This window comes from Salmo salar, chromosome ssa09 (genome assembly GCF_905237065.1).
Source record: "Salmo salar chromosome ssa09, Ssal_v3.1, whole genome shotgun sequence".
Lineage (NCBI taxonomy): Eukaryota > Metazoa > Chordata > Actinopteri > Salmoniformes > Salmonidae > Salmo > Salmo salar.
Genome location: NC_059450.1, coordinates 38,989,319 through 39,014,721, shown reverse-complemented (window position 1 = coordinate 39,014,721; position 25,403 = coordinate 38,989,319). Strand labels below are relative to the sequence as shown.

The window sequence follows — 25,403 nt, the reverse complement described above, 5'->3', positions numbered from 1 at the left end:
TTTCTTCCCTCACCGTTCTCTCACCAACCTGTTCATGCCAGGCAGGTTGCCCCAGAAGTAGCGGGCACGGTGGGCAGCAGTCACCTCCTTGGCATCAATCATCACCGGGTTACACTGGAAGAGGAGAGACAGGATATTCATTTAACCTTTATTTAACCAGGTTATTGAAGACACATTCTCTTTTGCAATAATGACCAGAAGAATGTAGTGAAGATAATATTTTGGATAAGGAAAATCTCATACAATGATCAATTAATATCTTTAAATTAACAGTTTAAAGTGCTCCTTCATAACCTAACTACTATATTGACAGCATGCACTGTCAATTATCACCACAAGGTATTCATAATACATGAATCCATATTCCAATGGATGACTGATATACATGACTTACATGACTGAAATATAGTATCACTTGTTCTTGTAGAAGTTATATAGTGTCTGTAAAGGAACAAACCTCTAGAAAGCGAGAGATGTCCCTCTTGTCACTGACGCCCATGGCCACCACGTTTTCAAAGAGCCAGAAGAACGGCCGGTTGTCGCCCTCTTTGGGCCGAGCCTCGTGCAGCAGGCGGTAGAACTCAAAGAACAGCCGACCAGTGCCCTCTACAGGACAGGCAGAGAAGGACAGGCATATAAAACTCAGCTACAGGAAATAAGTCTTCAGCGGTCCCAGAACACAAGTGAAAAATGGTAAAGAACTGCCACCTACCATAAAGACCCTTCCTAGCTGGGTTGACAATAGAGAGGTCGTTACACGGACTTCCACCAATCACTAAGTCAAAGGGGCCCCACTCGTGTAACTGTTACCGAGGGAGAGAGAGAACAGGAAAACAACGAGAGAAAGGAGGAGAACAGGAGATAAGAAAGACAAAATAGACAGATTATCCAACTAAGAGACACATTTTGTGCTTTAGCGGTTGAAGTAATGTTATAGGAAGTGTTATTGTAATAACCCTCACTGATAGGTGCCTTACAATCTTTCTCATTTGGGATATCCTCATTAAGAGACTGTGGCTGGGGCGTTCGTCTTTGAGCCAGGCTATTGGGATATCCTCATTAAGAGACTGTGGCTGGGGCGTTCGTGTTTGAGCCAGGCTATTGGGATATCCTCATTGAGAGACTGTGGCTGGGGCGTTCGTCTTTGTGCCAGGCTATTGGGATATCCTCATTAAGAGACTGTGGCTGGGGCGTTCGTCTTTGTGCCAGGCTATTGGGATATCCTCATTAAGAGACTGTGGCTGGGGCGTTCGTCTTTGTGCCAGGCTATTGGGATATCCTCATTAAGAGACTGTGGCTGGGGCGTTCGTCTTTGTGCCAGGCTATTGGGAGTGACCTTGATCTAGTCTCACAGTTCATAACATTATACGATATGATACTCACATGTTTGCGTGTGACGTTCCTCACGTCGCCCACGTACATGATGCGTCCCTGATGCCTGACGATGCCCACCGTGATAGAGTCCTCACACACCTCCGATGCCACGTAGCGCTCCACCTGGATACCCAGCTCCTTTAGCACCAGCAGACCTAAAGGTTAGAGGTCAATGAGGTCAAACAGTAGCATGTTGTTGTTCTTTTGATGGACGCCATGACTTCCTGGACAACACTGACAGTTGTTGCTGAGTGGATTAGGTCCCGTGTGGCTCAGTTGGTAGAGCATGGTGTTTGCAATGCCAGGGTTGTGGGTTCAATTCCCACGGGGGACCAGTACGGGGGGGAAAATGTATGAAATGTATGCATTCACTACTGTAAGTCGCTCTGGATAAGAGCGTCTGCTAAATGACTAAAATGTTTAAAGAAATATCCTGGTTAAATAGAGTGGATTATCCTGGTTAAATAGAGTGGATTATCCTGGTTAAATAGAGTGGATTATCCTGGTTAAATAGAGTGGATGATTCTATTTAAATAATGATTAACTTGAAATTGATGAAGTGAATGACTGAATACAGACACAACACTGAAGTTCTGGCCTGAGGCGCACCATTAATTAGCATTCACAGTGGTTGCCTTTTCTTTAAACATGAGTGGGAATTCCCACTTCTTTTGTATGGTTTTAATAAACAGATAGGGAAGTGAAGGACAGACAGGAAAGGTATGTGAAGTGCACTGCTAGACACTATGGTTAAACAGCATACTGTGTGGATTAGTTTTCCATCCATCCATCCATCCATCCATGACAGTCAGTGTAGTAAATATAGTCAGTTAGGGGGCCAGTCCCAGTGAAACCTGAGGCAGACAGAACGGTTTGTAGAGCTAGAGACTTTCAGAGGGTTTTGTGTCAAGGAGAGGAGAGGAGGGGAAAGAGAGGGGAAGGAGGAGAGAAGAGGACAGATTCCCGTCTAACCTGTTGCTATGCCGTCGAACAGTGACAGGACACGAATAGGTTGTCTCTTCTCTGCCATGACTGGAGGGTAAAGCTTTGGTTGTTCCTGTGAAACAACAGAGAGAGAGAGAGAGAGAGAGAGAGAGAGAGAGAGAGAGAGAGAGAGAGAGAGAGAGAGAGAGAAGATACGGCTCAGTTTTGACCCAGATGAGAGGGAGCCTGGAATGACTTCAGCTGTCTCTAATGTGTGAAGCCCTATTCATAGAGCCCCATAGCTGTGATAATCTGCCTGCTCATTTTTGCAGATTTAGGGAGCTAATTTGGCTGTAATACACACTGTGTATCACAACGGAACATAGAGTCACTGTGCCTCTGTGGCTTCTTTATTTTGATTTGTTATTTTATTTATACATTTTTTACTTCAGGTTATTTTAGTAAATACTTTCTTAACACTTATTTTTCTTAAAACTGCATTGTTGGTTAAGGGCTTGTAAGTAAGCCTTTTACTGTTGTATTCGGCGCATGTGGCTGTGAACTTCCCACAATCAGCTAGTATTGAGGTACTACTCACAAAATCTTGGTCGTGATTGTTAGCGAAGAAGTGCTGTAGACGGCAGGGCCAATCAGTGTGACGCTCCAGCAGGCCGAACACTCCCTTCTGGCTCTTCTCACACATGTAGCAGCACCAGGGATCCTCTTTTATAGCTATCTGTGCTGCGCCTGGCCCCACCAGTAGGTCAACACACTCCACACAGAAACACCTGGAGGGGACAGAGGGAGGTGTGTTACTACACTGCTAGACACTAGTACACACACACACACACACACACACACACACACACACACACACACACACACACACACACACACACACACACACACACACACACACACAATCACACAAACGTAAGAACAAACATACTGTACACACACAATGCACAAAGACACACACACACTTATGCAAACCATCAAGATAAACGTAAACTGGTACACTCACACACTAACACACTGAGTGAATCACACAAGTTAATGAACAATAACACACATATTTGTGAACTCAGCATCATATGAAAGTAGTCCACTCACCTGCAGCAGTTGTTGTTCCCACACATGAGAACCTCTCGTCCCCCACAGCAGATGGTGCAGTATGACTGGTAACCATCGTCATCATACTGATATGCACATTCTAGAAAGCAGTTCTGGAACACAGTGAACAAAACATTTCAGCTTTGAGATTCGCTGTGTAATGATATGCGCTCTATAAGTTGAATCACATTATTGTCAATATTATCATTAAAAGAACAACATGTAGCAATGAGAAAACCAGTGTGAACACTAAGTATCATTAACTCACAGGGAACACTGACTGTGTACTAAAGGTTTGTTGTGTTTGTAATAGCCTTATTGTTAACACATTGTGTGTCTAGTGATTCTGTAAGCCTTTCCTGTAAGCTGTGTTTGTGTTTTGGTAACAGAGAGCTTTAAAATAGGGCTTAAAACCTAGAGGGGAGTTAGACCAGGGCCCGTATCAAGCATCTCAGAGTAAGAGGAGTTAGACCAGGGCCCGTATCAAGCATCTCAGAGTAAGAGGAGTTAGACCAGGGCCCGTATCAAGCATCTCAGAGTAAGAGGAGTTAGACCAGGGCCCGATCAAGCATCTCAGAGTAAGAGGAGTTAGACCAGGGCCCGTATCAAGCATCTCAGAGTAAGAGGAGTTAGACCAGGGCCCGTATCAAGCATCTCAGAGTAAGAGGAGTTAGACCAGGGCCCGTATCAAGCATCTCAGAGTAAGAGGAGTTAGACCAGGGCCCGTATCAAGCATCTCAGAGTAAGAGTGCTGAATCATGTCCAACCTGTCCTTGTAATCATATTTATTTGATCTAAAAGCAAAACTGATCTGAACTTTATAATAACCATTTAATCATTTTTCCTTGCTCTACTTTTTTCATTCAACTTTTTCACCCGGACGCTTTATCTGGTTCAAGGTAGGGTTAGGGGTAGGGTTAGGGGTTAGGGGTTAGGGGTAGGGGTAGGGGTTGGGATAGGGGTAGGGGTTAGGGGTAGGGGTTAGGGGTAGGGGTTAGGGGTTAGGGGTGGGGTAGGGATAGGGGTTGGGGTTAGGGGTAGGGATAGGGGTAGGGGTAGGGATAGGGGTTAGGGGTAGGGGTAGGGATAGGGGTAGGGGTAGGGGTTGGGATAGGGGTAGGGGTAGGGATAGGGATAGGGGTTGGGGTAGGGGTAGGGGTAGGGATAGGGGTAGGGTTAGGGTTAGGGGTTAGGGGTAGGGGTAGGGATAGGGGTAGGGATAGGGGTAGGGATAGGGATAGGGGTAGGGGTAGGGATAGGGGTAGGGGTTGGTTGTTGATGTTTGTACAGTCGTCTCAAATAAAACTGTGAAGGACGTCGGCGTTACTCTGGACCCTGATCTCTCTTTTGACGACCATATCAAGAATATTTCAAGGACAGCTTTTTTCCATCTTCATAACATTGCAAAAATCTGAAATGTTTTGTCCAAAAATTATGCAGAAATGCTAATCCATGCTTTTGTCACTTCTAGATTAGACTACTGCAATGCTCTACTTTCCGGCTACCCGGATAAAGCACTGAATAAACTTCAGTTAGTGCTAGAATCTTGACTAGAACCGAAAAATTGGATCATATTACTCCAGTGCTAGCCTCTCCACACTGGCTTCCTGTTAAGGCTAGGGCTGATTTCAAGGTTTTACTGCTAACCTACAAAGCATTACATGGGCATGCTACTACCTACCTCTCCGATTTGGTCCTGCTGTATACACCTACGATCACAAGACGCAGGCCTCCTTAGTGTCCCTAGAATTTCTACGCAAACAGCTGGAGGCAGGGCTTTCTCCTATAGAGCTCCATTTTATGGAATGGTCTGCCTATCCATGTGAGAGACGCAGACTTGGTCTTGACCTTTAAGTCTTTATTGAAGATTCATCTCTTCAGTAGGTCTTATGATTGAGTGTATTCTGGACCAGGGGTGCAAAGGTGAACGGAAAGGCACTGGAGTAGTTCCCCTCTCTCCACTGGGATAATCTGCCTCTGACCCTTTACGGGGGCTATGTCAATGGCTTACTAGTGCTCTTCCATGCCGTCCCTAGGAGGTGTGTGTCACTTGAGTGGGTTGAGTCACTGACAATCTTCCTGTCCGGGTTGGCACCCCTCGGTTTGTGCCGTGGGGGAGATCTTCATTGGCTATACTCAGCCTTGTCTCAGAGTAGTAAGTTGGTGGTTTGCGGATATCCCTCTAGTGGTGTTGGGGCTGTGCTTTGGCAAAGTGGGTGGAGTCATATCCTGCCTGTTTGGCCCTGTCCGGGGGTGTTGTCGGGTGGGGCCACAGTGTCTCCCAACCCCTCCTGTCTCAGTCTCCAGTATCTATGCTGCAATAGTCTGTGCCGGGGGGCTAGGGTCAGTCTGTTATATCTGGTGTAATTCTCCTGTCTTATCTGGTGTCCTGTGTGAATTTAAGTATGCTCCCTCTCATTCTCTCTCTCTTCCTCCCCTCTCGGAGGACCTGAGCTCTGGGACCATGCCTCAGGTCCACCTGGTCGTGCTGCTGCTCCAGTTTCAACTGTTCTGCCTGCGGCTATGGAACGCTGACCTGTTCACCAGACGTGCTACCTTGTCCCGGACCTGCTGTCTCGAACTCTGAATGCTCGGCTATGAAACGCCAACTGACATTTACTCCTGAGGTGCTGACCTGTTGCACCCTCTACAACCACTGTGATTATTATTATTTGACCCTGCTGGTCATCTATGAACGTTTAAACATCTTGGCCATGTTCTGTTACAATCTCCACCCGGGCACAGCCAGAAGAAGACTGGCCACCCCTCAGAGCCTGGTTCCTCTCTAGGTTTCTTCCTAGGTTCCTGCCTTACTAGGGAGTTTTTCCTAGCCACCGTGCTTCTACATCTGTATTGCTTGCTGTTTGGGTTTTTTGGCTGGGTTTCTGTAGAGAAACTTTTTGACATCGGCTGATGTAAAAAAGGCTTTATAAATAAATGTGAATGATTTATTGAAGTCAGCACTCCTGCTGCAGACACTTGATACATACAGCCCTCCTAAAGTTAGTCCTGACCCCTACAGCTAGCACTGACTCCGACAGCTAGCATTGACACCTACAACTAACACTGACTACTACAACTGGTCCTGACTCCTACAACTGGTCCTGACTCCTACAGCTAATCCTGACTCCTACAACTGGCCCTGACTCCTACAGCTAGTTCTGACTCCTACAACTAGTCCTGACTCCTACAACTAGTCCTGACTCCTACAGTTAGTTCTGACTCCTACAACTAGTCCTGACTCCTACAGCTAGTCCTGACTTCTATAACTGGTAGTCCTGACTCCTACAGCTAGTCCTGACTACTACAGTTAGTCATGACTCCTACAGCTAGTCCTGACTTCTATAACTGGTCCTGACTCCTACAGTTAGTCATGACTCCTACAGCTGGTCCTGACTCCTACAGTTAGTCCTGACTCCTACAGCTGGTCCTGACTACTACAGCTGGTCCTGACTCCTACAGCTGGTCCTGACTCCTACAGCTGGTCCTGACTCCTACAGTTGGTCCCCCCCACAGCTAGTCCTGACTCCTACAGTTAGTCATGACTCCTACATGTAGTCATGACTCCTACAATTAGTCCTGACTCCCACAGCTAGTCCTGACTTCTATAACTGGTCCTGACTCCTACAGCTAGTCCTGACTCCTACAGTTAGTCATGACTCCTACAGCTAGTCCTGACTCCTACAGCTGGTCCTGACTCCTACAGCTGGTCCTGACTCCTACAGCTGGTCCTGACTCCTACAGCTGGTCCTGACTCCTACAGCTAGTCCTGACTTCTATAACTGGTCCTGACTCCCACAGCTAGTCCTGACTTCTATAACTGCTCCTGACTCCTACAGTTAGTCCTGACTCCTACAGCTGGTCCTGACTTCTATAACTGGTCCTGACTCCTACAGTTGGTCCTGACTCCTACAGCTAGTCCTGACTCCTACAGCTAGTCCTGACTCCTACAGTTAGTCCTGACTCCTATAGTTAGTCCTGACTCCTACAGCTAGTCCTGACTCCTACAGCTAGTCCTGACTCCTACAGCTAGTCCTGACTCCTACAGCTAGTCCTGACTCCTACAACTAGTCCTGACTCCTACAGCTGGTCCTGACTCCTACAGCTGGTCCTGACTCCTACAGCTGGTCCTGACTCCTACAGCTGGTCCTGACTCCTACAGTTAGTCCTGACTCCTACAGTTGCTCCTGACTCCTACAGCTAGTCCTGACTCCTACAGCTAGTCCTGACTCCTACAGCTAGTTCTGACTCCTACAACTAGTCCTGACTCCTACAGCTAGTCCTGACTCCTACAGCTAGTCCTGACTCCTACAGCTAGTTCTGACTCCTACAACTAGTCCTGACTCCTACAGCTAGTCCTGACTCCTACAGCTAGTCCTGACTCCTACAGCTAGTCCTGACTTCATGGCCTCGAAGGCCTCTTCTTCCCTCCTTACCTTACAGCTCTGGCACATTCCTCCAGCAAACAGAGGGTGTTCACGGGAAACATTCAAACTTCCACAGGAGATGCAGATGTCTGTGGAGAAAGACAGAATGTAATTGGTGCAAGCCAGAGACATAGTGATAAAACCAACAAGTGGGTAAACCCTGATCGCTCAAAGATGTAAATCAATAAGTGGGTAACTGTTCTCTGATGGAGAGACGGTGCTTTAACATAATAGGTGCCTAGCAACTACTTTCAAAAGAAAAAGGTGCGTAAACAGAGTCCTTTATGAACATTTATACAACGGTTGGGTCTAATCCTGAATGCTGATTGGTTAAAACCGCATTCCAGCCAGTGTCTATTCCACAAGTTACCACCAGCTAAATCTATGATGTTAAAATGTCTATTTACTCTGTTCCATCTGACTGTACAATCCAATGTCAAGAAAGTTCAATGCACACAAGACCAACAGGAGGTCTGAAAACCCCACTGCCATGCACCCAGCCTTGGATTCAAAAGGCATAATTGAACAGATATGAGAAGAATGTACATTTCATAAGGATGCAATATGCAATATGCCAATATGGGATAGGATAAAGTAATCCTTCTAACCCCCCCCTTAAAAGATTTAGATGCACTATTGTAAAGTGGTTGTTCCACTGGATATTATAAGGTGAATGCACCAATTTGTAAGTCGCTCTGGATAAGAGCGTCTGCTAAATGACTAAAATGTAAAATGTAAAAATGATATAAAATAGTCACTTTGTTCCATTTGATGCCTACTGAACACGACCCTGGCTACCTGAACATGAGCCTGGCTGTCTGAACATGACCCTGGCTGTCTGAACACGACCCTGGCTGTCTGAACACGACCCTGGAAGTATGTACACAACCCTGGCTGTCTGAACATGACCCTGGCTGGCTGAACACGACCCTGGCTGTCTGACCCTGGCTGAACACGACCCTAGCTGTCTGAACACGATCCTGGCTGTCTGACCCTGGCTGAACACGACCCTAGCTGTCTGAACACGATCCTGGCTGTCTGACCCTGGCTGAACACCACCCTAGCTGTCTGAACACGACCCTGGCTACCTGAACATGAGCCTGGCTGCCTGTACACGACCCTGGCTGCCTGTACACGACCCTGGCTGTCTGAACACGACCCTGGCTGTCTGAACACGACCCTGGCTGTCTGAACATGACCATGGCTGTCTGACCCTGGCTGTCTGAACACGATCCTGGCTGTCTGACCCTGGCTGAACACGACCCTGGCTGTCTGAACACGACCCTGGCTGTCTGAACACAGAGACAGAACACTTACCCTCTATGCTTCTGCACTTCTGTCTCACTTCATACACGAGTCTCTCTGGAAACAGACAGACAGTTTCAGATCAGGATATGATATGCATGTTTGTTGTATCATTCGTAGGGGACGACATGTTTACGGTTGTTTACATCTGCAGACAGATACATCTTTACAGACATCTTCAGGATATGTAAAAAAAAAAAAATTATCTGCAGACATACTTCCTCCTACCCCTCCATTTGCTTTAAATATATTAAATAGATCTATCTACAATATAAAGTGTATTATAATGAGAGTTAGGCTGAGTACATTTATAACAACTACATAAAAGATAGATAAGCGCTACATAACATTTACCAGCTACATAACATACAACACCTACACTCATTAACAGATTTGATGTGTTAACCCTTTGACTTCTAGTACAAGCACCTGCTACCCTGTCACCACACACACACACACACACACACACACACACACACACACACACACACACACACACACACACACACACAGCCCCGAGGAGGAAGTATATAGGGGTCACAACCCCTATTTAAGACACTTAAAGGAGCCGCCTTACCTCTCGTCCCCTCGTCAATCATCTCCTTGACCTTGGGTTTCTCGGCTGCTGTGCTTTTGCGAGGCTTTTTGGCTGGAGGGGGCGTGTAGGCTGCCGCCTCTGGCTCCACCCAGACGTCAGGGTACACCTCCTTATATGGGTTACGCTCCTCTGGTGGGTGGGGCATATGAGTAAGACAATAAACACCTCTGATAAGCAGAGGAAAACAGAGTACTTCCAAAGGACAACCCAAGTCAGATTCTTTATTTCCTCATTATGTGCCATGTTAGCTGTAGTGTAATACATCTACCATATGGTGTAGAAATTGAGCTTCTGCTTTCTTTGTGGCGCTCATTTCGGTAACACTTTACTTAAAGCCTGCCGGTATATTGGATTATTACTTGTTTATAAGCGTGTAGGTAGGTAGGGGCGGTAGGTAGCCCAGCGGCTAAGGAGTTGGACCTGTAGCCGCAAGGTGGCCAGTCTGAATCCCGGGCCGGGCGCTGGAAAAAAGGGGGGAATTGATCTGGCAACTGGAGGGCTGCTGGGATCACATCCTAAAGACATTCCCCAACCGTTGGGCCCTTGAGCAAGGCCCTTATCCCCACAACATGCTCTCCAGCTGCAGTCTGGCCCTGTACTTCTCTCAACTGTGTGTGATGTGTGCTGTCTCGTGGGAGTTGAGAACGAAGCAAAAGACACATTTCCCTTGGCTAATGTAACGTGGACACTACAATGGTATTGTAGGTATGAGTCTTCATGTCTTATTAAAAGGGTTATAACATGGTATGAGCTCCTCTTGCCTTCAGGTGGCTCTAAGCTCAGGTGATTTCCAATATATTCACTACAAATCATTGTCAAATAAACATGAAACTTGAACTTACCTTCTGGTGGCTCTAGGCCCTTGGGCCCGGTGGGTTGGAAGCCTGTCACAGCCCAATCTATCATTTGGTTGTTGTGTAGATCCACTGACTTGGAGGTGTCTGTCTCATCGCTCCCTGGACAGGCAAGGAAGGTTTTGCCTGCTCGGGTGCTAGCCACCTGCAAAGAGACATGACCTGTCAGTGTTACCATCATTTCATCGTGTGTGTGTGTGTGTGTGTGTGTGTGTGTGTGTGTGTGTGTGTGTGTGTGTGTGTGTGTACAGTGGGGTCCAAAATGATTGACACCCTTGATAAAGATGAGCAAAAATGACTGTGTAAAATGAATAATTAAAATACTGAGCTATATTGTATGCAAACATTTTTTGGGGAAATTATATTATTTTATACTAATACAATTGCTGTGTCTTGTTTAAGAAGTAAAACAGCTCTATTTTCATGTCATTAAACAAATGTAAACGCCTGGAGTTTGCTAAAAGTCATTGGAACTTGGATTGGAACTGGTGCTTTGGTCAGATAATATGAAAATAGAGCTCTTTGGCCATGCACACCAGTGGTGGGTTTGGCGTCAATGAGAACGGATCAGTAGAAAATAACCCAATACCTACTGTAAAATATGGTGGTGGATCTTTGATGTTATGGGGCTATTTTGTTTCCACCGATCCTTGTTAAGGTCAAGGGCATCATGAACTTTACTCAGTGCCAGGACATTTGAAACGTTGAAAACGTGTGGTTTGAATTGAAGAGGGCAGTCCATAAGCGTAGACAAAGGATATCAAGGATCTGGAAAGATTCTGTATGGAGGAATGGTCTAAGATCCCTCCCAATGTGTTCTCCAACTAATAAAACATTTTACAAAAGGCTCAGTGCCATTATCCTCACAAGGTGAGGTATTGAAAGGTATTGAAAATGGGGTGTCAATACATTTTACTCCCATTTTTTTTTTTAATAATTGTATTAGTATAGAATACTATAATTTTTGGGAGCATACAATATAGCTCAGTATCTAAATTGTTTATTTTATATAGTCATTTATGCTCGTCTTTATCAAGGGTGTCAATAATTTCGTAGCCCACTATATGTACAGCGCATTCGGAAAGTATTCAGACCCCTTCCCTTTTTCCACATTTTGTTACGTTACAGCCTAATTCTAAAATGGATGGAATTAAACAAGTTCCTCATCAATCTACACACAATAGCCCATTATGACAAAGTGAAAACAGATTTTTCAAAGTTTCTACAAATGTATTAAATATAAAAAACAGAAATGCATTTGCTTTGACACTTGAAATTGAGCTCAGGTGCATCCTGTTTCCATTGATCATCCTTGAGATGTTTCTACAACTTGATTGGAGTCCACTGTGGAACATCCAATTGATTGGACATGATATGGAAAGGCACACACTTGTCTATATAAGGTCCCACAGTTGACAGTGCATGTCTGAGCAAAAACCAAGCCATGAGGTTGAAGTAATTGTCCATGGAGCTCCGAGACAGGATTGTGTCGAGGCACAGATCTGGGGAAGAGTACCAAAACAAGTCTGCAACATTGAAGGTCCCCAAGAACACAGTGGCCTCCATCATTCTTAAATGGAAGAAGTTTTGAACCACCAAGACTCTTCCTAGAGCAGGCCGCCCAGCAAAACTGAGCAATCGGGGGAGAAGGGTCTTGGTCAGGGAGGTGACCAAGAACCCGATGGTCACTCTGACAGAGCTCCTCTGTAAAGATGGGAGAACCTTCCAGAAGGACAACCATCTCTGCAGCACTTCACCAGGCCTTTATGGTAGAGTGGCCAGACGGAAGCCACTCCTCAGAAAAAGGCACTTAACAGCCTGATTGGAGTTTGCCAAAAGGCACCTAAAGGACTCTCAGACCATGAGAAACAAGATTCTCTGGTCTGATGAAACCAAGATTGAATGCCAAGAGTCACGTCTGGCGGAATCCTCACACCATCCCTACGGTGAAGTATGGTGGAGGCAGCATCATGCTGTGGGGATGTTTTTCAGCGGCAAGGACTGGGAGACTAGTCAGGATTGAGGGAAAGATGTAACAAAGTACAGAGAGATCCTTGATGAAAACCTGCTCCAGAGCGCTCAGGACCTCAGACTGGAACGAAGGTTCACCTTCCAACAGGACAATGACCCTAAGCACAGAGCTAAGACAACGCAGGAGTGGCTTTGGGACAAGTCTCTGAATGTCTTTGAGTGGCACAGCCAGAGCCCGGATTTGAACCCGATCGAACATCTCTGAAGAGACCTGAAAATAGCTGTGCAGCTCCCATCCAACCTGACAGAGCTTGAGAGGATCTGCAGAGAAGAATGGGAGAAACTCCCCAAATACAGGTGTGCCAAGCTTGTAGCAATAATGTAAAACAATAATGTAATCCATTTTAGAATAAGGCTGTAAGGTAACAAAATGTAGAAAAAGTGAAGGGGTCTGAATACTTTCCCAATGCACTGTATGTATGTATACTAGCAGGTATTTACATTGACATTTTAGTCATTTAGCAGACGCTCTTATCCAGAGAGATTTACAGTAATAAGTCATTTAGCAGACGGTCTTATCCAGAGAGATTTACAGTAATGAGTCATTTAGCAGACACTCTTATCCAGAGAGATTTACAGTAATGAGTCATTTAGCAGACACTCTTATCCAGAGAGATGTACAGTAATGAGTCATTTAGCAGACGGTCTTATCCAGAGAGATTTACAGTAATGAGTCATTTAGCAGACGCTCTTATCCAGAGAGATTTACAGTAATGAGTCATTTAGCAGACGCTCTTATCCAGAGATTTACAGTAATGAGTCATTTAGCAGACCCTCTTATCCAGAGATTTACAGTAGGTATTATAAGCCTCTGTCATTACTACAGAGTACACCTTCTTGGAGCCATTCTATAGTAATAATAATAATAATAATAATAATAATAATATTTTGATGAGTATTATACACATGTGTGAATTAGAAATGTGTTTTTTACACATCCCAACTCCCCATGTGACTCCCTCGGTGAGCGGATCACGGCCAGGGTCAGCCATTATCAACACCGGACCTGGAGCCAATTAGGGTTAAGGGCCTTGCTCAATGGCACATCGGCATCACCATTCTAGAGGTTTTGATGCCTCTTTCAACAGTCTATGGCAGGGGTATGGCTTACTAAGAAAAATTTCCAAAAGGACTAAAGGACTAATCTCTTTTTGATCTTAGTTGCTGGTAAATTTGGAGTGTTCAAAATTATTATAAGTATGTTCTGGCCCCCCGAAAATTCCTCTCAGACAAAAATCGGCCCCCGCGGCTGAATCTAGTTGCCTACCCATGGTCTATGGTTTTGAGATGTGCAGTATCTTTGAGCTATCCCCCCCAGCGCACAAAGCTGGTTGACATGACATTATCACAATCAAACTACAACCATTACAATGTAATTATAATCCATTACAACCAGATTATAATCAATTACAACGAGATCATAATCCATTACAACAAGATCATAATCCATTACAACGAGATTATAATCCATTACAACCAGATTATAATCCATTACAACCAGATTACAATCCATTACAACCAGATTACAATCCATTACAACCAGATTATAATCCATTACAACCAGATTATAATCCATTACAACCAGATTATAATCCATTACAAACCAGATTATAATCCATTACAAACCAGATTATAATCCATTACAACCAGATTATAATCCATTACAAACCAGATTATAATCCATTACAACCAGATTATAATCCATTACAACCAGATTATACTCCAGGCCTAGTTGTGAACTGGTAATAATGACGTAATTTCAACTAGTTTAACCCGCTGTGATGGGAAATGACTGAATACTGTGAATGAAACAATGAAAGCTAACCCCGTACTGACCTGTAGCACCTCGTAGATGGCTTTCTTATACATGGGCTGCTTGATGAAGGTGGGCTGATGGAAGGCGTTGGAGAAGGAACTGAAAGGCAACAGTTTCTCTACACACACCTGTACAACACAACATTGTCATTGATCTTTTTAATTTATTTTTTAACTAGTGGAACAGAAATGCTGTTTATAACGGGTGGTGTTCAGTAGGGTACACTGTAGCAAAACGTTTTAAAACAGAAACTGAAAATGACTGTTTCTTATTGGGCAAATTAATCCAGGTAGTCCCTTCCAGTTCCACTCTGTTTTCATCATTAGTGCCTACCTGAACACAACACTGTTACCCTGTTTTACAGTTTTTTACTCACCACTGAGAATTTTCCGTCACCGAACCACATGACCCATCGTGTCCCCTCGGCAGCTCGGCTGCGTCCGGTAATCCACCAGGAGACAATACGACCAGGCCACCAGGAAAACCCCCTCAGCTTCCCCCACACCAGCTCCCCAATGCCGAAATCCCGCCCGTCCTACAGGACAACAACAACAACGGTCAACAACAATAACACCACCAGGGGTTCCAGAGTGGCGCAGCAGTCTAAGGCACTGCATCTCAGTGCTAGAGGCGTCACTACAGACCCTGGTTTGATTCCAGGCTGTATCACAACCGTCCGTGATTGGGAGTCCCATAGGGCGGCGCACAAGTGGCCCAGCGTCGTCCGGGTTGGGGTAGGTCGACATTGTAAATAAGAATTTGTTCTTAACTGACTTGCCTAGTTAAATAAAGGTTAAATAAATACATAAAAGGAGAACCCCCTCAGCTTCCCCAACACTAGCTCCCCAATGCCAAAACCACACCTGTACTACAGGGATCATCACATACCCATACTAACAAACAACAATGTACTCACTGAACTATCAGTCAGTGTCTGGTGGATGACCGTCTGCTAAATAGTATACATTATATGTAATTGCTACACCGTGTGTTTACCTCGTACTCCGGCTCAGTATCGGCAGGCTTGGGGGATGTCTTGTCCCCTCCTGCCATGGGGACAGGTTCAGGTGTGGTGGCCACAGTCGGGGACGCTGGGTCCGTGGGCTGCTGTTGTTGTTGTTGTTGTTGTTGTTGTTGCTGGTGGGGTGTGATGACTGACACCTCTTCTTTCTGTTGTGGCTCAGGCTCCATCTCCTCATGGTCCTCCATTAAGTTCAACACTGACACCAGTTGGGCTTTTTTCTCTGCCTGAAACACCATAGAGACATGGGACAGGGAGAGGTCACTTATCTCTGCCTAAAACACCACAGTGCATATATGTGTGTGTGTGTGTGTGTGTGTGTGTGTATACACATTTTTGCATGGGTGGCCCAAGCGGGAATCGAACCCACAACTCTGACATTGGAAGTGCCATGCTCTACCAAGTAAGTCACACAGGGATGAAGAGGCAGCTACATGTACAGTTCAGCGCATTTAAAAGTTCATATTTCAAAACACCTTTCTGCAGAAAGTTTAATGCAGTGGTTCCAAAACTTTTTTGGTACACGAACCCATTTTGATATAAATTTTTCTTGTGACCCCACCATGTAAAAAAAAAGAGTTATGTAATCAACGGCCAATGTTTACTTCTTTAATTGGGGCTATGACAATTTATTACAAATCAGCGTGACAGTACTTTTGACAGTATTTCGACCTGAAGGAAGTATGGTTTGAAGTGAATTAAATGCATTAGAAAGGTATTGGAAAGTTCAGAAGATCATCAGCCAATAATTTTCTTTGTAGAAAAGAAAATCATTATTGATGATGTTACTTTACCCCTCACTGATTTAGTGCCTAGTCTAAATCTTTCCCCCTCAGTCTGATTTAGTGCCTGGTCTAAATCTTTCCCCCTCAGTCTGATTTAGTGCCTAGTCTAAATCTTTCCCCCTCAGTCTGATTTAGTGCCCGGTCTAATCTTTTCTGTGCCTGGTCTAAATCTTTCCCCCTCAGTCTGATTTAGTGCCCGGTCTTAATCTTTCCCCCTCAGTCTGATTTAGTGCCTGGTCTAAATCTTTCCCCCTCAGTCTGATTTAGTGCCTAGTCTAAATCTTTCCCCCTCAGTCTGATTTAGTGCCTGGTCTTAATCTTTCCCCCTCAGTCTGATTTAGTGCCCGGTCTTAATCTTTCCCCCTCAGTCTGATTTAGTGCCTGGTCTAAATCTTTCCCCCTCAGTCTGATTTAGTGCCTAGTCTAAATCTTTCCCCCTCAGTCTGATTTAGTGCCCGGTCTTAATCTTTCCCCCTCAGTCTGATTTAGTGCCTGGTCTAAATCTTTCCCCCTCAGTCTGATTTAGTGCCTGGTCTAAATCTTTTCCCTTCTTTTCTCTTCAGTTTCTCTCGCGACCCCATTTTCATATCAGTCAACCCCACATGGGGTCGCGACCCCTAGAATGGGAAAACACTGGGTTAATTGGACAAACTCTCTGCAATTTCATTAGCAATCATCTGACAATAACACATGTAATGAAATACATTTCTTCATGTATTCTTGGACTCCTGAGTGGCGCAGCGGTCTAAGGCACTGCATCTCAGTGCTAGAGGCGTCACTACAACACAACCGTCCTCGAGTCCCATAGGGCGGCGCACAATTGGCCCAGCGTCGTCCAGGTTCGGCCGGTGTAGGCCGTCATTGTAAATAACAATTTGTTCTTAACTGACTTGCCCAGTTAAATAAAGGTTAAAAAAATATATATATATGTATTTTACATCCACTTTGTAGCTAACCTAACATAGCAGGCATAAAGGAAATGCCTGAAACTTGATCCCCTACATACTGGTCTTGACGGGAAGAAAAAAATGTTGGGGAGGTTCTCTTCTATACTGTTCAACCAATCCAGTAAATGTGGAGGAGGAGTTAAGACGGAGTGTCTCCTTGTTAACGTCCAAAAGAGGAAGTTGTGTCACAGGCTCTCTTGAAAACTGGAACGTCCAGTTGTTGGGGACTCGACAGAGGCTACTTTGCAGCAAACGTCTTATTTACATCACTACAATACTGGTTTTCAATTCTCAGAACTGTACAGCAAAGTCTCCCCTCAAGACTGCACACAGAGAAGCCAATCATCAGAAGGATCAGGAGTCAGGAATACACACAGACAAGCCAATCACCAGTAGGATCAGGACTACACACAGACAAGCCAATCACCAGTAGGATCAGGACTACACACAGAGAAGCCAATCACCAGTAGGATCAGGAGTCAGGACTACACACAGAGAAGCCAATCACCAGTAGGATCAGGAGTCAGGACTACACACAGAGAAGCCAATCACCAGTAGGATCAGGACTACACACAGACAAGCCAATCACCAGTAGGATCAGGACTACACACAGACAAGCCAATCACCAGTAGGATCAGGAGTCAGGACTACACACAGACAAGCCAATCACCAGTAGGATCAGGACTACACACAGACAAGCCAATCACCAGTAGGATCAGGAGTCAGGACTACACACAGACAAGCCAATCACCAGTAGGATCAGGACTACACACAGAGAAGCCAATCACCAGTAGGATCAGGAGTCAGGACTACACACAGACAAGCCAATCACCAGTAGGATCAGGAGTCAGGACTACACACAGACAAGCCAATCACCAGTAGGATCAGGACTACACACAGACAAGCCAATCACCAGTAGGATCAGGACTACACACAGACAAGCCAATCACCAGTAGGATCAGGAGTCAGGACTACACACAGACAAGCCAATCACCAGTAGGATCAGGACTACACACAGACAAGCCAATCACCAGTAGGATCAGGACTACACACAGACAAGCCAATCACCAGTAGGATCAGGACTACACACAGACAAGCCAATCACCAGTAGGATCAGGAGTCAGGACTACACACAGACAAGCCAATCACCAGTAGGATCAGGACTACACACAGACAAGCCAATCACCAGTAGGATCAGGACTACACACTGAGAAGCCAATCACCAGTAGGATCAGGAGTCAGGAATACACACAGACAAGCCAATCACCAGTAGGATCAGGACTACACACAGAGAAGCCAATCACCAGTAGGATCAGGACTACACACAGACAAGCCAATCACCAGTAGGATCAGGAGTCAGGAATACACACAGACAAGCCAATCACCAGTAGGATCAGGACTACACACAGACAAGCCAATCACCAGTAGGATCAGGACTACACACAGACAAGCCAATCACCAGTAGGATCAGGACTACACACAGACAAGCCAATCACCAGTAGGATCAGGACTACACACAGAGAAGCCAATCACCAGTAGGATCAGGAGTCAGGACTACACACAGACAAGCCAATCACCAGTAGGATCAGGACTACACACAGACAAGCCAATCACCAGAAGGATCAGTGTGTTTCACACATTCTAGCAGTGAACTGACCTCAATGGGTGTAGCATTTCAATATCAACAAGAGTCAGAGAAAAGTAGCGTAAATTGGGCCTACCTAATGTTTACACAATTATGGTTAAAGAGCAGGAATATGGTAATTATAGCCGTGAACTACTAGATAAACCAGAACAGATCTCCCTTGAAATGTAGGTATTTTGACCACAATGGGACAACCTGGTAAAATAAAGGTTAAATTAAGACAAATAAAAACCAGATTCTAGAACCGTGCCATTCTAAACTTGTATAAACATTATTTTCTCAGTAAAAGTCTACTCTGTTCATCGATACAAAAGCAAACAGGTTTCTCTTCCAAAACAAGAATAAAGGAAAAATCCACTCCAAAAATATATTTTGGTATTTTTTGCATTAATAGAGGCCCTAAATATTTTGCATGTCAGCAGCCAAGTTTTCACTTGCCACCTCAAAACCGGATCATCATGGTGTGGCAAGTGACATGTTGCTTCTTGAAAAACCTATAACCTGAAAACTTGAGTGCTGACATGCAAAACATTTTCGGAATGTACTGTATCAATCGTGGACAAATTATACAATTATTAAAATATAGTTTTTCAGTGGATTTTTCCTTTAATGCTAACCTGTATAAATAGCCTGTATAAATGACCTATATATCTGAATAAAGATACAAATCCTATACAATACTTAAGTGTCCACTGTCTAGCACTGGTGGCTGTTGACACAATACAAAAAGAAAACTGTAGCCCAATAATGTTTCTACCCTGTTGTTCTGCTGCCATGTTATCCTGCTACCATGTTGTTCTGCTGCCATGTTGTTCTGCTGCCATGTTGTTCTGTTGCCATGTTGTTCTGCTGCCATGTTGTTCTGCTACCATGTTGTTCTGTTGCCATGTTGTTCTGCTGCCATGTTGTTCTGCTGCCATGTTGTTCTGCTGCCATGTTGTTCTGCTGCCATGTTGTTCTGTTGCCATGTTGTTCTGTTGCCATGTTGTTCTGTTGCCATGTTGTTCTGCTGCCATGTTGTTCTGCTGCCATGTTGTTCTGTTGCCATGTTGTTCTGCTGCCATGTTGTTCTGCTGCCATGTTGTTCTGCTGCCATGTTGTTCTGCTGCCATGTTGTTCTGCTGCCATGTTGTTCTGTTGCCATGTTGTTCTGCTGCCATGTTGTTCTGCTGCCATGTTGTTCTGCTGCCATGTTGTTCTGCTGCCATGTTGTTCTGTTGCCATGTTGTTCTGCTGCCATGTTGTTCTTCTGCCATGTTGTTCTGTTGCCATGTTGTTCTGCTGCCATGTTGTGCTTCTGCCATGCTGTGCTACTACCATGCTGTGCTTCTACCATGTTGTGTTTCTACCATGTGGTGCTGTTGCCATGTTGTGCTGCTGCCATGTTGTGCTGCTACCATGTTGTTCTGCTGCCATGTTGTTCTGCTGCCATGTTGTGTTGCTGCCATCTTGTGTTGCTACCATGTTGTGCTGCTAGCATGTTGTGCTGCTGCCATGTTGTGCTGCTGCCACGTTGTGCTGCTAGCATGTTGTGCTGCTGGCATGTTGTGCTGCTACCATGTTGTTGTCATGTTGTGTTGCTACCATGTTGTGCTGCTAACATGTTGTGCTGCTGCCAGGCTGTGTTGTCATGATGTGTTGCTACCATGTTGTGTTGTCATGTTGTGTTGCTGCCATGCTATGTTGTCATCTTAGGTCTCTCTTTATGTAGTACTGTGTTGTCTCTCTTGTCGTGATGTGTGTTTTGTCCTATATTTTTATTTAAAAATATATTTTTATCCCAGCCCCCGTCCCTGCAGGAGGCCTTTTGCCTTTTGGTAGGCCATCATTGTAAATAATAATTTGTTGTTAACTGACTTGCCTAGTTATATAAAAGGTTAATTAAATAAATACAATTGAAATATCTGCTGACCAATAGCATCTCTCTATGTACTATATCTGCTAGGCTCTGACATCTCCAGGCAGTAGACAGAGGGAGAGTTCACTGGGTTTTGGTACCTGACACTGAACCAATCACACAGAGAGGACGAGAGAGAGGCCCTACAGCCCCTCTCACACTAAATTCCCAACAGCTGCACTCATCCTACTGCAGTCTGCCACTCTCTCTCTGTCACTTTCTCTCTATCTCTATCGGGTTCTCTCTCTCTCCCTGTCACTTTCTCTCTCTCTCTATCGGGTTCTCTCTCTCCCTGTCACTTTCTCTCTCTCTCTATCGGGTTCTCTCTCTCTCCCTGTCACTTTCTCTCTCTCTCTATCGGGTTCTCTCTCTCTCCCTGTCACTTTCTCTCTCTCTATCGGGTTCTCTCTCTCCCTGTCACTTTCTCTCTCTCTCTATCGGGTTCTCTCTCTCTCCCTGTCACTTTCTCTCTCTCTATCGGGTTCTCTCTCTCCCTGTCACTTTCTCTCTCTCTCTATCGGGTTCTCTCTCTCTCCCTGTCACTTTCTCTCTCTCTATCGGGTTCTCTCTCTCTCCTGTCACTTTCTCTCTCTCTCTATCGGGTTCTCTCTCTCTCCCTGTCACTTTCTCTCTCTCTCTATCGGGTTCTCTCTCTCTCTCCCTGTCACTTTCTCTCTCTCTCTATCGGGTTCTCTCTCTCTCTCCCTGTCACTTTCTCTCTCTCTCTATCGGGTTCTCTCTCTCTCTCCCTGTCACTTTCTCTCTCTCTCTATCGGGTTCTCTCTCTCCCTGTCACTTTCTCTCTCTCTCTATCGGGTTCTCTCTCTCTCTCCCCTGTCACTTTCTCTCTCTCTATCGGGTTCTCTCTCTCTCTCCCCTGTCACTTTCTCTCTGTCGGGTTCTCTCTCTCTCTCCCCTGTCACTTTCTCTCTGTCGGGTTCTCTCTCTCTCTCCCCTGTCACTTTCTCTCTCTCTCTGGGTTCTCTCTCTCTCTCCCTGTCACTTTCTCTCTCTCTCTATCGGGTTCTCTCTCTCTCCCTGTCACTTTCTCTCTCTCTCTATCGGGTTCTCTCTCTCCCTGTCACTTTCTCTCTCTCTCTATCGGGTTCTCTCTCTCTCTCCCTGTCACTTTCTCTCTCTCTCTATCGGGTTCTCTCTCTCTCTCCCTGTCACTTTCTCTCTCTCTATCGGGTTCTCTCTCTCTCTCCCTGTCACTTTCTCTCTCGTTCTCTCTCTCTCTCCTGTCATTTCTCTCTTGGGTTCTCTCTCTCTCCCCTGTCACTTTCTCTCTCTCTCTATCGGGTTCTCTCTCTCTCTCCCCTGTCACTTTCTCTCTCTCTATCGGGTTCTCTCTCTCTCCCCTGTCACTTTCTCTCTGTCGGGTTCTCTCTCTCTCTCCCCTGTCACTTTCTCTCTGTCGGGTTCTCTCTCTCTCTCCCCTGTCACTTTCTCTCTGTCGGGTTCTCTCTCTCTCTCCCCTGTCACTTTCTCTCTATCTCTATCGGGTTCTCGCTCCCTCTTCCTGTCACTTTCTCTCTCTCTATCGGGTTCTCTCTCCCTGTCACTTTCTCTCTCTCTCTATCGGGATCTCTCTCTCTCTCCCTGTCACTTTCTCTCTATCTCTATCGGGTTCTCTCTCTCTCTCTCTCCCTGTCACTTTCTCTCTCTCTCTCCCCTGTCACTTTCTCTCTGTCGGGTTCTCTCTCTCTCTCCCCTGTCACTTTCTCTCTCTCTATCGGGTTCTCTCTCCCTGTCACTTTCTCTCTCTCTCTATCGGGTTCTCTCTCTCTCTCCCTGTCACTTTCTCTCTCTCTATCGGGTTCTCTCTCTCTCTCTGTCACTTTCTCTCTTTATCGGTTTCTCCCTCTCTCTGTCTCTATCGGGTTCTCCCTCTCTATATCTCTCTGTCTCTCTATCGGGTTCTCCCTCTATCTCTCGATTTCTCTCGCTCAGTCGCTGTCTATCTCTTTCTCTCTGTTGATCTCTCTCTCTCTCTTTGCCTTTCTCTTTCACACACAGTATATATCTCTCAAAACACACACACACACACGTGAAAACCCTTCCCTGCACTTATTCCAATGCTCTGGTGCAAAATCTTTCTCAGGTTTCTCTCACACTATGAGTGTCCCAGGGCTGAGTGTAGTGTATCAAATAGTGGGTGCTTATATTTGTCCTGTTTCATTTCATGTACAAGTGGGTAACCTGTACAAATGTGAGGTGTGAAATGGAAATGGGATTTTTGCATATGCCAACTCCCCCTGAGACACCTTCGGAGAGATAAGGAGAGGGCTGGGAACAAACCCTAAGCCCCCGTCTGAGTCCCTTCCCTGTCTCCCTCCCTGCCTCCCTCTCTGCCTCCCTCCCTTCCTCCATACAGTAGGCCCTCAGGGAGAGGGGGTGGATGGGGAGGGGCAGGTGAGGCAGAGCAGAAACATGTGGTGTTCAATCAAGAGGCTCTGCTCTAGTTTATAAATATCTGCAGTAAGTAGTGGATGACTGCCTGGTTCAAAGCCCTCCTCAACCATATGTGTTAGTGTTGGTTCAGCTGGCTCAGCTAAAGGTTATACAGGAGGCCGGGGATTTGATGTGTAGAGGAGGGAAAATGTGTCCTGTAAAAAAAATTACTTTAAACACTCTTCTAAGTCTATGATGGTAATAAACTTTTTACTAGGTATTAGTTGAACACAGGAGTCAGGGGATGAGCAGAGTATAGAGGTGGTGTCCTCTTGGACGTGTGTTAGATTTAAACAAACTTGTGAATCAAACACACTGATTTAAACACTCTGAATCAAATAAACGTGTTAATCAAACACACTGATTCTAACAAACTTGTGAATAAAACATCCTGATTCAAATAAACGGATTCAAACAAACTTGAGAATAATACACACTGATTCAAACAAACAGATTCAAACACACTGATTCAAACAAACTGATTCAAACACTCTGAATCAAACCAACTGATTCAAACAAGCTGATTCAAACAAAATCCAAATATATTATCTACTTATAGTAATAAAGTTTTACTATGTTTTCTTGTGCAGTCAAATAATTGATTTGGTGCCAAGATAATTCCTGGCAAGTCAAATCTGTTACAAGTGCACCTGTTGATGCTGTGGACACAGTATGGCACAACAAAGGAATCTCTGCTAATCACTGACTGGAAAAATACAAATAAACTGACTTCAATGGGTTCAGACTCATTGCTAATGTAACAGGCCATCTGGTGGGACTACAACACAGTAAGTTACAGGTAGATTTTAAGGAAGTGAGGAAAACGTATGCACTCACTACTGTAAGTCGCTCTGGTTAAGAGCGTCTGCTAAATGACCATTTTTTTAAATATAAACGGAAAATCCTGTAGGCTACTGTACAGTACTGTTACAAATGTACTGTGGTGGCCATCTTGGCACGTTTTGGGGGAGTAACTGCTCTCTCCAGGGTGCTGTTAGTGGGTCATTTATCTTCAGAATCAATGGAAAACTGACTCTACCAAACACTGGTGGGGGAGGAATAGAGTACAGGGGCTATAAGAACCAGATATTTGTCTCTGGCCTTTTTCCCAGTTGTAAATGCCCCCTTTTGGGGCCTCTCTCTCATGTGAGTGTGCAGCTACACCAGCCAGGCAGCCTGCAAGACAGGCTCTCTAGATCCACAGGAGAGAGAAAATAAAACGCAAAGGAGGTAGTGGAGAGAGAGAGAGAGAGCGAGAGAGAGAGAGACAATGCAGTCTTTATCATTTTACACACGCTGCCTACCACTGACAACTTCAGAAATACCAGCTAGCTAGCAGTACATATAAAGTGTGTGCCAACTCAGAGATCAACATAAAAAATGACACCATGCATGGATACTAACAATAAAACCACTAGGAAGGAAAAGTAGCTACTTCTGGTAAATGGTATCTTTGATGTTAAAAACATCCTGAGTGTTGGTATAATGTACCATACAGACATGCTGTCCTATACACTGAACTTGTCTCAAATATATACAGTACTGTACTGCACACAGGAAAGAAGGCAAACATAAGCAACAATGAAGAAACGACTAACTGCTAACTGTTATCAGCTAACTGTTATCAGCTAACTGCTAACTGTTATCAGCTAACTGCTAACTGTTATCAGCTAACTGCTAACTGTTATCAGCTAACTGCTAACTACTAACTGCTAACTGTTATCAGCTAACTGCTAACTGTTATCAGCTAACTGCTAACTACTAACTGCTAACTGTTATCAGCTAACTGCTAACTGTTATCAGCTAACTGCTAACTGTTATCAGCTAACTGCTAACTACTAACTGCTAACTGTTATCAGCTAACTGCTATCAGCTAACTGCTAACTGTTAACTGTTATCAGCTAACTGCTAACTACTAACTACTAACTACTAACTGCGCCTGGGAGAGATTGGTAGGTTAGTAGTTAATCGGTGGAAAAGCCCTCCATTCCTCTGACTGACTTCCTGACTGTAGAGACATGTTGCGGAAGACAACGTCTCTTGTCACGTGTTTGTTGTTCAGTACTCCATGAGGCCCCCAGGACAAATATAGAGTGATGGAGTTCCTAGTCAGATAATGAGAGCTGCTTCTTATTCATAGACTGGCTCTATAACAGATTCCACACATGTAGGCCTATGCTTTTACTTACTTATAGTACCAAGGGCTAGGTTA

The 25,403-nt window shown here is 45.0% G+C and overlaps 1 protein-coding gene across 8 annotated transcripts in view; it reads right to left on the bottom strand.

The window, feature by feature from the left end:
- Positions 1-25,403, bottom strand: part of LOC106611330 (DNA (cytosine-5)-methyltransferase 3A) — a 61,637-nt gene that overhangs the window by 5,489 nt on the left and 30,745 nt on the right. For 6 of the 8 annotated variants that reach the window (XM_014211429.2, XM_045723655.1, XM_045723657.1 and 3 more), the window contains 14 exons: positions 15,439-15,690; positions 14,819-14,977; positions 14,463-14,570; positions 10,584-10,740; positions 9,721-9,870; positions 9,156-9,200; positions 7,848-7,927; positions 3,412-3,524; positions 2,897-3,086; positions 2,347-2,431; positions 1,384-1,529; positions 713-803; positions 458-606; positions 14-114 (listed from right to left, as the gene is read on the bottom strand). In XM_014211429.2, coding sequence (XP_014066904.2) covers positions 14-114; positions 458-606; positions 713-803; positions 1,384-1,529; positions 2,347-2,431; positions 2,897-3,086; positions 3,412-3,524; positions 7,848-7,927; positions 9,156-9,200; positions 9,721-9,870; positions 10,584-10,740; positions 14,463-14,570; positions 14,819-14,977; positions 15,439-15,690 — 1,826 coding nt within the window. The remainder of the gene's footprint in view (positions 1-13; positions 115-457; positions 607-712; positions 804-1,383; positions 1,530-2,346; positions 2,432-2,896; positions 3,087-3,411; positions 3,525-7,847; positions 7,928-9,155; positions 9,201-9,720; positions 9,871-10,583; positions 10,741-14,462; positions 14,571-14,818; positions 14,978-15,438; positions 15,691-25,403) is intronic. The other 2 variants (XM_045723653.1, XM_045723656.1) reach the window with 1 other exon arrangement.